We start from the raw sequence: 11,061 nt of genomic DNA, 5'->3' as shown, positions 1-11,061 counted from the left end.
TAAGGTCAAATTGTCTGGTGAAGAATCAAAATGCCATAGTAGCCTCAGGCATCAGATAACCCTAACCCTTTCCTAAGACGGTTAGCTTCATTCCGCCGTAGTTGCTTCTTGGCCAGCTCCAGCGGACATCAGAGCTGCATCAACGCGATCGATATCAACGCGCATCATGGGTAAAGGTAAGTATACTGTGCCACGTTTGATCGCCTCAACGCATATTGCTAATTCATTTTTCTAGGAACGGACAAGCTTTACGTACGTGTCTCCATGGACTTAAACCTCCGACTAGCTGCTTACCATCGCCACAGATCACACATTCGGAATGGGCTTCTGAAGACGCTTACTCGGCCAGCGTCGGGGCCGGAGCCGCAAAAAGCCGCAAGGGCGGGCAGGCGCCAGCCGAGTTTCGACGGTTACCATTCAATTTCTGCGCCCTGTCGCTGCAGCCGTTCTCGCACCCGGTGTGCACCGCGAACGGGACGATTTTCGACCTGACAACGATTATACCATGGATCAAGAAGCACGGCACGAACCCCGTAGATGGAACGCCGCTCAAGAGCTCGGATCTGATCAAGCTGAACTTTGCCAAGAACGATGCGGGCGAGTACGTCGACCCCGTCACGTTCAAGGCCTTTACGGACAACACGCACATCGTGGCGCTGCGACCGTCGGGCAATGTGTTTGCGTGGGATACGATTGAACGGCTCAATATCAAGCCCAAGATGTGGCGCGACCTGGTGTCGGACCACGAGTTTGGGCGGAAGGATATCATCACGTTGCAGGACCCGCAGAATCTGGAGAGCCGCAACCTGTCTGCATTCAAGTACCTGCAGGATGGCGAGAGCGGGTTGACGGATGAGCAGAAACGGGAGAGGGAGGAGAATGTAAACTTGAATGCTATGGGAAGTTCGGCGAAGATCCTCAAGGCGAAGGAGGCAGTTGCAAGAGCGCGTGCCGAGCGGGCTGCTGCTCAGCAACAGAAAGGAGACGCCAAAACAGGAACAGTGGCGAAACGGGAGGCTCCAAAGCTGACAACGACTTCCGGGAAGCCGGTCCCTTACAATGCTGCCAGACACACGACGGGTCTGACGGCGGCGTCTTTAACGAGCACGGGACTGACCCCACGCACGGCGACGGAACTCGCGACGCTAACCGACGAGCAATACCTGCTGAAGCGGGGCCGCGTCAAGAACAAGGGCTACGTGCAGGTATCGACGACGATGGGTGATTTGAATATCGAACTGCACACAGACTGGGCGCCAAAGGCGGTCTGGAATTTCATTCAGCTGGCCAAGAAGGGGTATTATCGAGACGTCATCTTCCATCGGAACATCAAGGGGTTCATGATCCAGGGTGGAGACCCAACCGGGACCGGGCGCGGCGGTGAGAGCATCTGGGGAAAGTACTTTGAGGATGAGTTTCAGGGGCCGTACAAGCATAATGCTCGAGGGACGGTGAGCATGGCCAACAAAGGGAAGAATACCAATAGCAGTCAATTGTAGGTCTGCGTCCAATAATGTTCGACGTTCTTGGCTAACTTTGACAGCTTCATCGCCTACCGCGCGCTGCCGCATCTCGACAACAAACACACCGTCTTTGGACGGCTAATCGATGATCCCTCCCCGTCATCTCAGGTTTTGAATGCCATGGAAGTTGCTCCCGTTGATCCCACGAATCACAAACCAACAACAGATATCCGAATCAAGGAAGTCACTGTCTTGCTCGACCCATTTGAGGAGTTCATGAACAAGCAGAAGGAGCAGCAAGATCCGTCTCATAAGGCTGCCGCGGCCGATCAAGAGTCGGAAAGTCTGGATGACCAAATCACCTGGACTGGGAAACGGGTCCGGACCGGGGATGGCGCGAAGACAAATGGCTCTGGCGAAAGCACCGGAGTTGGCAAATATCTGAAAGCTGCGCTGGCGGAGCAGAAAAAGTCCGGCGCGCAGGATGAGAGTGTCGAGTATCTCGACGATGAGTTTCCTGTTTCTAGTGAGCCGGTGAAGAAAAAGGCTCGGACGGGAGGAGGATTCGGCAATTTCGAGGGCTGGTGAAGTGTTACGGCGTAGGGAGCGTGAGACTGCAACTAATTGTCGATAACTCTATAATTATATAAAGGGCACATGGGATTAGGGAACATTCGACCATCACCTTCGAACACTCTCATGTCTCCCCGGTCAAAGATCTGGACGCTGGAATGGCCCCCGGTCCACCCACCGGCCCTGGAACCATGGAAAGCTGGCCACGACCTCCAAATTGGTGGGATCAGGCCGCATTTCATGTTTTCGGGCGAGCATAGACTGGAAGACGTCGGCGCAGTCCTGATCGAGGTTCTCGGCCATGGGCACGTCATCATTGATGATACGTTCGCGGCGCCGTTTCATGTTGGCCTCCTTGGCGGTCCGATTTTCGCTGTCGGTGTGGAAACCCCACTCACGGATGCTGTCGATCCTTTCGTCCCATTCGGGGTCTTCCCAGGGTGCGTAGCCGTGGACCAATTCGTATGCGATGCAGGCGAACTTCCATTGATCCTCACAGCGGACATCATGGGGATAATACACGTTAATCTGTTGCGGCTGGTTGGAATGGTAGGAGAACTTGGACAATTCTATCGCAGCTTCGGGCAGCATTTGATATTCCATGTACGTGGTGAAGACGTATTCGTTCGCCTCGAACTCTTTGTCATTGCGACCAACCCGGATCAAACCGAGGTCGAGGACTTGGACCTAGAGTGGCGTCAGCTTCAAAGTAACACCGGCCAACCAAGAAAGGGTTTCTTACATCTAAGTTTTGCTTAACGACAAAATTCCTAAGACTCACATCATCGTGGACAATACCCATGTCACGTAGATACATGAGCGCTCCGAGAAACTCACTCGCGACCTTGCAGACCTCGATCTCGCTGAGCTTCGGCTGCTTCTTATCTGTCAGTGTCTCACCGTTGAACGATTTGTAGAATCGGAAATTAATGCGGTTTATATTCTCCCCGCGGTCGCGTGTCTGTCCATCATAGGCCGAGCTCATCACGGAGGTGATGCACTGGTCGTGCACGTACACGGAATCGATCACGGGGAACCGCTCGTCCTTCTTGACGAACAGCATGAATACCGCCTCCTCGGGCACATATCGGTAATCCGAATCCACGCCGTGGATGCGAATGGCAACGGGCCTTCCGCCCTTATTAGCTGTTAGGTAGTATTCGAGCTTGAGAGCCCACTGAGACTGTTGCTCAAGGGGTTGATTTGTAGGGCCACGGGCAGCGAGGACGAGTCCGGTGGCTAAAATATTGTCAGTCATCACCAACTGATTACAAGAAGCCCCTTTGACAAGGAAAGATTTGGAGAAAAGAAGACAAACTTACTCCCTCTGCCCAACGTTCCATGAACAAGATATTGCTGCTTCGCATCGGGACACATATAATCATACCGTGACCTGGCTTTCTTCCGCTTGCCCTGCTCAGAGTCTCCTGCCGGCTCCGGCGACACGTATCCAAACTGGTAGCCAGCAGAATCATACCGTTGCCCAGACGGCGCCTCGTGCGGGCAGCGCGAAAATGCTTCCGTGAACTGTGGCATGCGATCGAGGTAGATTTCGCGCAGTTGCACGTACTGTTCACTTTTATTGGTGAGGATTTTATGCAAGCGTTTGATGTTGGTGGAGTTGATGTTGTGGACTCGGATATCCATTTTGGTTGACTGTTCCGGTCGAGCTGAGCTGAGCTGAGTTTTTGAGTGCGCTGTAACGATCGATTAATGCGATTTCGAAGCTGTTGCTGATGCTGTTGCTACTGCTGATGACCGGATCCGTGGAATTCTCTTGTTTTATATAATAGGTTTGCTTGCTCTGCATACAGGGCTGATGGACGAGTGGTGAGCCTAAACAAGCCATTATGCTCTAACAATGTCCTTTTTTTTTGACTGAAGTTCTTTGAGTTCTTTGACTAGGAGGCGTTTTCACAAAGCGTTCTCTTGCAAGCTGATCAGTTCAATACAGCTTTGTGTCGTCTTGCTGTCCGATAATGGGCGAAAAGAGAACAGTATCTCTTCTTACGCGAGTTTCATCTCATCCCATTCATTGGAAACAATGGTGGATTCGACAACATTATCGACAGCCACAATCCCTTTCATTCATTCTAGATAGCAGTGCTCAAGAAGCCTAGGTATTTCCCAAGTTGGTAAACCATGAGGGCACATTACGTCACGTGATTTCTTTGACAAGTGACCTCACCAGTGGAGAAGCGGGCCGTCTTGACCCGCAGCCCTGGCGCTAAAAGTTCCTACAGTGGCTAAGTTTAGTATTGAAGTAAATGGGCGCGGCCTTCAATACGAGGGCCGATCCGATCAGACGAAGTGCTGGTTTGATGTCGGGCGCGGATGCTGGGCTTGTCGGATTACGAGAAAAGGGGTCATTTGCCCGGCCGCTAGTATATCGGTCTCCGAGTGGTTATATTAGTATGGAGTTCTAACCTCATAGCTCTTTGTGTCCAGGGTGCTGATGGCAGTGTCATCATCAGGGTACTAGAGAGCAAAAACTTCTGCTGCGGCGGACGGGCGATGAGTTATTACCAGAATTAAGTTCGGAGGATGCTTTACTGGGGCAGAGCAAGCAAGTTTACGTCATCAGCTACGAAACTGACAGATGGAATCAGCCGAATACAGCAGTCAGCACTGCAGGGCGTGAATTTTCTCCTCTCTGTCCCGCCTATACCGGTCTATCTCTAAACGCTCACCGACACCATCTCAATAGTGACCTCTCTGATGATCAACGACCACCACGTACAAGATCGCCAGCGAATGAGCCAGCTTATCGGAAAATATAGCAGCTTAATGAAAATAAACTTTCAGCAATCAAGGTTCCGGGAAATCACGGGAACTGCGGGGAACGTAAACTCAATCGATCGAGGGATCTTCCATTCATTGATCGAGCCAAAAGTAGCCTCACTTTTTAACGCGATGGATGCGTACTCCGAGCACGGGGCCCCATGGTAACGCCAAGTTTTTTTCTCATCTCCGCGGTCACAGCCTACTGAAGGAGACATGCTAAGAGTATGGAGTGCATGTACTCCTAATGTAGGGTCCATAATTACTCCGGGAAACGGAGTTAAATCCATCTGTTTGACTTGCCAGTCGGCATTGACTGGCGGATTCCGATACGTTGCTCTTTATCCGGATCGACATCGCTAGTGTACAGCTTTGTGGCTCTTCCTATCGGCGGTGACGCCGAGCACTGCTGCCCGAGTGACTGATTTTGATACTGCCGCCGCATGAGAGCTGAATACGTTGGACTCGCCTACCACTATAGGAAAGCATTTGAATCTGGACTGAGCGGAGGGGATCCAGGAGATCCTTCATGCCTAGAGAGAAAACCCTGGGCAGGGTGGCGGACGAAATGGCCTGAGCTTCCCGGGCGTCTGGAGAACTGGAAACTGACAAGTGATAAGCAGCAATTCAGTTAGGATTGAGGTTGCCTGAAAGCTTCTTGTCATGTCCCACCATTCCTTCCTGGAGCGTGACCATAGTTTATTCATAAACAGGGATCAGGGCAGGAGGCAGAGCTATTTTCACCTCTCAGTGTCCAGACATACACTATTTTTTTTTATTATCGGTGAGCTCGAAGGGTTTGGATCAACCCTCATCCCGACGCTTCAAAATGACTCAAGAGCTCTAAACAAAGGCAACTTTGCCGATATCCATCAAGCTCCGTGTTCATTCTTAGTTTCAAGCTACTGCGCGTCAAACTTTCAAGCCAATCACGTTCACCTCTTTCAGCCTCCAAAGTCCGATGGAGCGGATGTGATTACTGACCGAAACAATTGCATTAGCACTGCAGAATTGGCAGCACCCTGCATGAGAGTTTGTTTGCCTTGCCCCGTCGAGTCATATGGGTTTGCCCCAGACGTCTTCCGCAGACGGATGAAGTCCGAGCGAATCACTAATGCGAAAGAGATAGGTGTTCGCCTGCTCATTTGACACTTTGGTGGAAATTTTTGACCGGACTGTCGGTGAGAGAGAAGAGTTAGGAAGTACTTTAATTGCCTATATTGTGGACTATCTTTGAGTCCAGGGTTAGGATGAGGATGGAGGCGCAGTGAGTGACTCAAACTATATATAGAGAGCAAAAGTCCTGCCCTTTTGTCATGTAGTCGTTCTGTTCGCAGCTCGACCAAGCTGTTCATGCGTTGATAATTTCTACTACGTGTAAAGCTTTTTAAAGATGACCGCAGCTCCTCTAGGACCACCCCACGCTGCCTTTGCGGGCGGCCGTCCAGGCCCGCATCATTTAATCAGCGACATGGCTCGCCTCTCTTTGAGTGAGCAACCACCTGGGCCAGGGCCTCAAGCCCGACATCCGGGCTTGAACTCCGACCTAGGCTCAAACCCATTCACAGATTCCGACGCCTCCAAGCCCTACTATGAAGGATGGACCTTCTATCGCGGCAAACCCGTCGGCAGTACCACCCCAAACTGGTCCGAAGCAACCCGCAGCCCGATGCACCTGGACCAAGACGAACTGGCGCGCAAAGTCCGTGAGCGAAGCCGCAAGATCCCCGCCGCGGAGCAGTACGCGTCGCTGAAGAAGCAGCGCCGAGCGCACGTCGAAAGCCTCATCCGTGAGCGCGAGGAGCAGGACCCACGATTTCAGTGGTCCTGTGTGTACGTCCACAGCAAACAGCGCGAGGTGCGCAGAACTTGGCGCGGCGTTGAGTACGAAACGCCGGAGATGGATGTCATTATCATGCGGAAGCTGCGTCCAGGTTCTGTGCCGCCTCTTAGTCCTCAGTCTCCCACTCACTCTCCAAAGAGTGTTCGGTTTGATATGGGCGGCCTGGATAGTCGGCACCGTCAGGGTCCCGAGCCAATGTCGCCGAGACATGTTGGGGCCGAGTTCGGTGGTGCACCTTCGCCGTTTACACCGGGCCCGCCGCCGGGCACCATGCCTGGCGGCCCGCCTCCTCCTTTGCCCGCGAGCATGCCTCCGCCGCCTCCTCCGGGTTCGTTTCCAACGGCGGCCGGACCGGCTCCAAATGCATGGAGCATGCCTCCTAATGCTCCCACAACTCCCCATCCTCCTACCATTCAGGGCCCACCACGACCAGTGACTATCGCCCAGCCGCGCCCTCCGCCGCAGCCTCCGGACTGCCATCCTCCAGTCCCGGAGCATGCCCACAATATCCAGGACAACCGTCGCGACAATCGGAGTAATCCTCCTGCACCATTCATCCAGCTCAACGGCCCAGATCCTGACCGTAATAGCCGCCACGAAAACAGGAATAATCCTTCTGCACCATTCATCCAACTCAACGGCCCGGATCATGACCGTAGCAACCGCCATGAAAGCAGGGATAATCCGCCTGCACCATTCATTCAGCTCAACGGTCCCGATCGTGCCCATAACAACAACAGAGAGAACCAAGACAATCCTCCCGCAGAGTTTGTCCCACTCAACGGCCCCGGTCGCAGAGACCGCGGCCAGCGCCCAGCACTGGCACCCAAGATTATCCAAAAGGACCATCGCCGCGCGGCTCCCAATTTCAAAAGACGGCATCAACAGTTAACTCCCCCAGAGTCTGACGGCGGAAGCTCCGATTCCTTTGAGCGAGACGACTCATACTTCGAAGACTCGGACGGCACCTCCGTGACAGATGTCGAAGACCATGACCCGCGACCCCGAGGCAGCCCTCGTGTGAAGCGTTCGGGTTCTTCATCTAAACGACACAGTCCATATTACAGGACGCACCATCGCAGAGGGTCATCCTTCAGCGCGAACCGCAGCCCCGTTTATTCACACCATCATAGTCCTAGCTACTATGACCACTCCGGTCAAGTCGACATCTACCCGGCCCGCAGCGCCCGCCATCCACCGAGAGACTTATACAGCACTGTTCCGCTGGAGGACGTCTCCTCATATCTCGGCAGACGGCTGCTGGAAGAGCGTCTGGCGATAGAACACGCGCTGCAGAATCGGCTCCTGGATGAGAGAGAAGCGCAGCTTCGTCAGCGGGAGAGGGAGATTGCCGCGTTGGAAAGGGAACGGGAGAGGGAAAGGAGCCGGGACCATTCCGGGTATCCATTCATGCGTACGCCTATGCTGCGAAGGATCATGGGGTATGAGCGTTAGTGATACTAGCCTTCTGTAATTTTTTCTTGTACAACAGGGCTTTCTGCTAGTTAGTAATAATGAAATTATTCAGTTTCTTGAAGTCTCTGGCTTTTTTAGGTTTACTTTTTGCTGGTGATTTAGGGCTTGACTGGCGATCATCGGAACATCCAGGAATGACTTCATCCACCCACTCTTCCCGTTCACCGAGCTACCTCATCCCATTCCGATCCCACACCATAACACCACTACTTCTTCAATTTCCTTTATTCCTTGTTCTTCCCTCTCGTATACTTTGAGAAGAACTCCGCCCAAAACACTCTGCCACAATGCCGCGCAAGTTCTTTGTCGGAGGTAACTTCAAAATGTTTGTTTTCAACCCCGCCATACCCCTCCTTTGCAAGATTTCCCGTCTGTTAACTCAACTCGCACACCCAGGAATGGAGTCACAGACTCCATCAAGTCTATTATCGACAACCTCAACGCCGCTTCGCGCGATCCGAACACAGAGGTCGTCATCGCGCCGCCTGCGCTGTACCTGCCGCTCGCTCGGCAGCTCGCCGACGCGTCGATCAGCGTCGCCGCGCAGAACGTCTACGATAAGCCGAACGGCGCATTCACGGGCGAGATCAGTGTTGAGCAGCTGCGGGATATTCGCGTCAATTGGGTGATTATTGGCCACAGTGAGCGGAGGGTGTTGCTGCGGGAGGATGATGATGTAGGTCAATTCCTTCTTTGGAAAGGTTTGAGTGGTACTAATCAGGTTGCAGTTTGTCTCGCGCAAGGTCAAAGCGGCTATTGAGGGCGGCTTGAATGTGATTCTCTGCATTGGCGAGAGTCTCGAGGTAAACATCCGTCGGGAGATTTTTTACTTGATAGAGTACTGATTTGCTTCAGGAACGGGAAGCGAACCAGACCATTGACGTCGTCACCCGGCAACTCAACGCCGTCGCGGAGCAGCTGACGCCCGAGCAATGGGAGAAGGTGGTCATTGCCTACGAGCCGATCTGGGCCATCGGCACTGGCAAGGTCGCTACAACCGCGCAGGCGCAGGAGGTTCACGCCGAGATCCGCAAGTGGCTTACCGACAAGATCTCCGCGGACGCGGCGAGCAACATCCGTGTCATTTACGGTGGTAGCGTCAACGAGAAGAACTGCCGCGATCTGGCCAAGGAGAAGGATGTTGATGGCTTCTTGGTCGGCGGTGCAAGTCTGAAGCCTGGATGTAAGTGTACCCTCATACCTCTGTTAATCCCTAGCGATGTTAACGAGTTGCAGTCGTGGATATCATCAACTCGAACCAGCAGTAGACCCTCAATTCGTATGTGCAAGGAAGCGGTATTTATATATACATGGGAAGAGCACGGGGATGAGTCAGAAAAAAGAAGAAATTAATCAATGGGGTATATGTCAGGTATCATCAATCATTCACAATTCAATAAACCTGGAAAGGGAAAAGAAATACATCATGAAGAATATAATATCGACACACCGATCCCACGCCAATATGACGGTCCTGACGACCCTCCTCCTGCGCTCTGTGTTGAGGCGGTAGTGGCTGTCTTCCCCGATGCCTGCGTCTGCTGTTTTGCGTTCGTCGTAGATGAAGAGTCGGAGAGCGCAGTGAGCGATCCCGGTCCGACCGATACACCCGCAGTGACCAGCAGTGACTTCAGCCTTCCTTCCCACAGTATTCGTATGTTCCAGGACTGATCGACTCGGATTTTGATTACAGAGTCCTGATTTTCCTCTGTGGGTGGAACCTCGTCAGCGGTGGAGGAGGAGGACGACGACGAATCCTGTAGAGCTGGCCGTTGTCGCCGCCGCCAAATCTCACACCCCGCGACCATCTCGCTTTCCCAACTGTACACATTAAATCCAAAGCGCGAGCTGAATGCGAGGTTGGGCGACGCTCGTAGCGAGTACGTGGTCGACAGCGAACCCATCAATGGCGTGAGGGTTAGGGTCAGCGTGTAAGGAAAGCTGGACATGGGACCCGTATTTGCCCGCGGACGGGTCGCCGCCGGGAGGGTGGTGAACTTGAGCCCCGTGGAGAAACCCACCACCGAAGACAACGGCGAGTAGTACGCCTCCGCGCCTGCGGAAAGCAAAGAAACCTTCCCCTCATTGCTACGGGTGCCCGGCGTTGAGTCGATGCCGAAATTCCATAGACCGCGCCAGCCAAACAGCGCGCTATCTGTGCTAAACAGGTACTCGTTACAGAAGCGGCCCGTGTCGTGGCTCACCTGCGCGAGGAGTGCAGCCTGCGGTGCGGAGGACTTTAACGACGGTGAATGGCTCGCGCCACGCGTCGACGTCAGCGCGAGGGTCAGCTGTGTAGTCGAGGAGATGCGCCGGAGGAACAGCGCGTTGAGGGTCGTGGGCGGCGGCAGGTGCAGCGTGGCGTGCAGCAAGGTGGCCTTGCGCTGGCGCTCCGTACCGTCATCTATGTTGGGCGGTGTGTCCTGTGTCGGATCTGTGAGGGCATCCCAGCCCCAGGTTCGTGATGGGGGCACAGGTGCGCGAATCTGTCGGTAGCCATGCACAAGGCTACGGAGGGGGATCCGCCCGCTCTGTGACGGGGTATCATCGAGTGGGACAGTGCTAAAGAGGTACGAAATCGAGCCATCGATCAGGCCAACGGTACCAAGGGTGTAGGCAGTAGCAAAATGAGGAGTTGACAGCGACGAGAGGTGGAATTGGAGTCTTTCAGGGACCGGGAAATCAAGTAGTGCTGCTCCCGTCAGTACAATGTGCCAGTACCGAGACCGTAGAGCTTACACTCGGCAGTCGCCGTCAGGGCAGAATAGGAATTGTCGCGATTCCAGCTAGTAGCTTCAGCAAAGGCGAGCTGGATGTACTCCATAAAGTCCAGCATGCTGGCAAATTGCGCGGAGCGCTCGCGCCGGATCGTCGCTGTCGGATTGCTTTCGCGGAAGCTGAAGAGTACATAGAGTGCTTAGCTTA

General features: G+C 53.6%; 5 protein-coding genes across 5 annotated transcripts; 3 read left to right on the top strand and 2 right to left on the bottom strand.

Annotated features, from left to right (window-relative positions):
* Window positions 1-166: 166 nt before the first annotated feature.
* On the top strand, window positions 167-2,051 carry VTN49DRAFT_268 (uncharacterized protein; the record flags this gene model as incomplete). Its single annotated transcript, XM_069410431.1, has 4 exons — window positions 167-176; window positions 236-252; window positions 306-1,495; window positions 1,544-2,051. 4 exons carry the CDS (start codon window positions 167-169, stop codon window positions 2,049-2,051), a joined length of 1,725 nt encoding a protein of 574 aa, XP_069271442.1.
* Window positions 2,052-2,174: 123 nt separating this feature from the next.
* On the bottom strand, window positions 2,175-3,683 carry VTN49DRAFT_267 (uncharacterized protein; the record flags this gene model as incomplete). The annotated part of the gene is made up of 3 exons (XM_069410420.1): window positions 2,175-2,723; window positions 2,779-3,275; window positions 3,359-3,683. 3 exons carry the CDS (start codon window positions 3,681-3,683, stop codon window positions 2,175-2,177), a joined length of 1,371 nt encoding a protein of 456 aa, XP_069271441.1.
* A 2,527-nt stretch (window positions 3,684-6,210) lies between these two features.
* Window positions 6,211-8,115, top strand: VTN49DRAFT_266 (uncharacterized protein; the record flags this gene model as incomplete). Its single annotated transcript, XM_069410409.1, has 1 exon — window positions 6,211-8,115. The coding sequence occupies one exon, from the start codon at window positions 6,211-6,213 to the stop codon at window positions 8,113-8,115; it is 1,905 nt and encodes a 634-aa protein (XP_069271440.1).
* A 308-nt stretch (window positions 8,116-8,423) lies between these two features.
* Window positions 8,424-9,404, top strand: VTN49DRAFT_265 (uncharacterized protein; the record flags this gene model as incomplete). The annotated part of the gene is made up of 5 exons (XM_069410398.1): window positions 8,424-8,461; window positions 8,533-8,812; window positions 8,865-8,939; window positions 8,992-9,319; window positions 9,373-9,404. The coding sequence occupies 5 exons, from the start codon at window positions 8,424-8,426 to the stop codon at window positions 9,402-9,404; spliced, it is 753 nt and encodes a 250-aa protein (XP_069271439.1).
* A 156-nt stretch (window positions 9,405-9,560) lies between these two features.
* Window positions 9,561-10,972, bottom strand: VTN49DRAFT_264 (uncharacterized protein; the record flags this gene model as incomplete). Its single annotated transcript, XM_069410387.1, has 2 exons — window positions 9,561-10,828; window positions 10,876-10,972. The coding sequence occupies 2 exons, from the start codon at window positions 10,970-10,972 to the stop codon at window positions 9,561-9,563; spliced, it is 1,365 nt and encodes a 454-aa protein (XP_069271438.1).
* Window positions 10,973-11,061: the final 89 nt, after the last annotated feature.

This window comes from Thermomyces lanuginosus, assembly GCF_041956635.1.
Source record: "Thermomyces lanuginosus strain ATCC 200065 unplaced genomic scaffold VTN49scaffold_15, whole genome shotgun sequence".
NCBI lineage: Eukaryota > Fungi > Ascomycota > Eurotiomycetes > Eurotiales > Trichocomaceae > Thermomyces > Thermomyces lanuginosus.
Note: the sequence above shows the minus strand (reverse complement) of the source record. Positions and strands in the feature narration are given on the sequence as shown.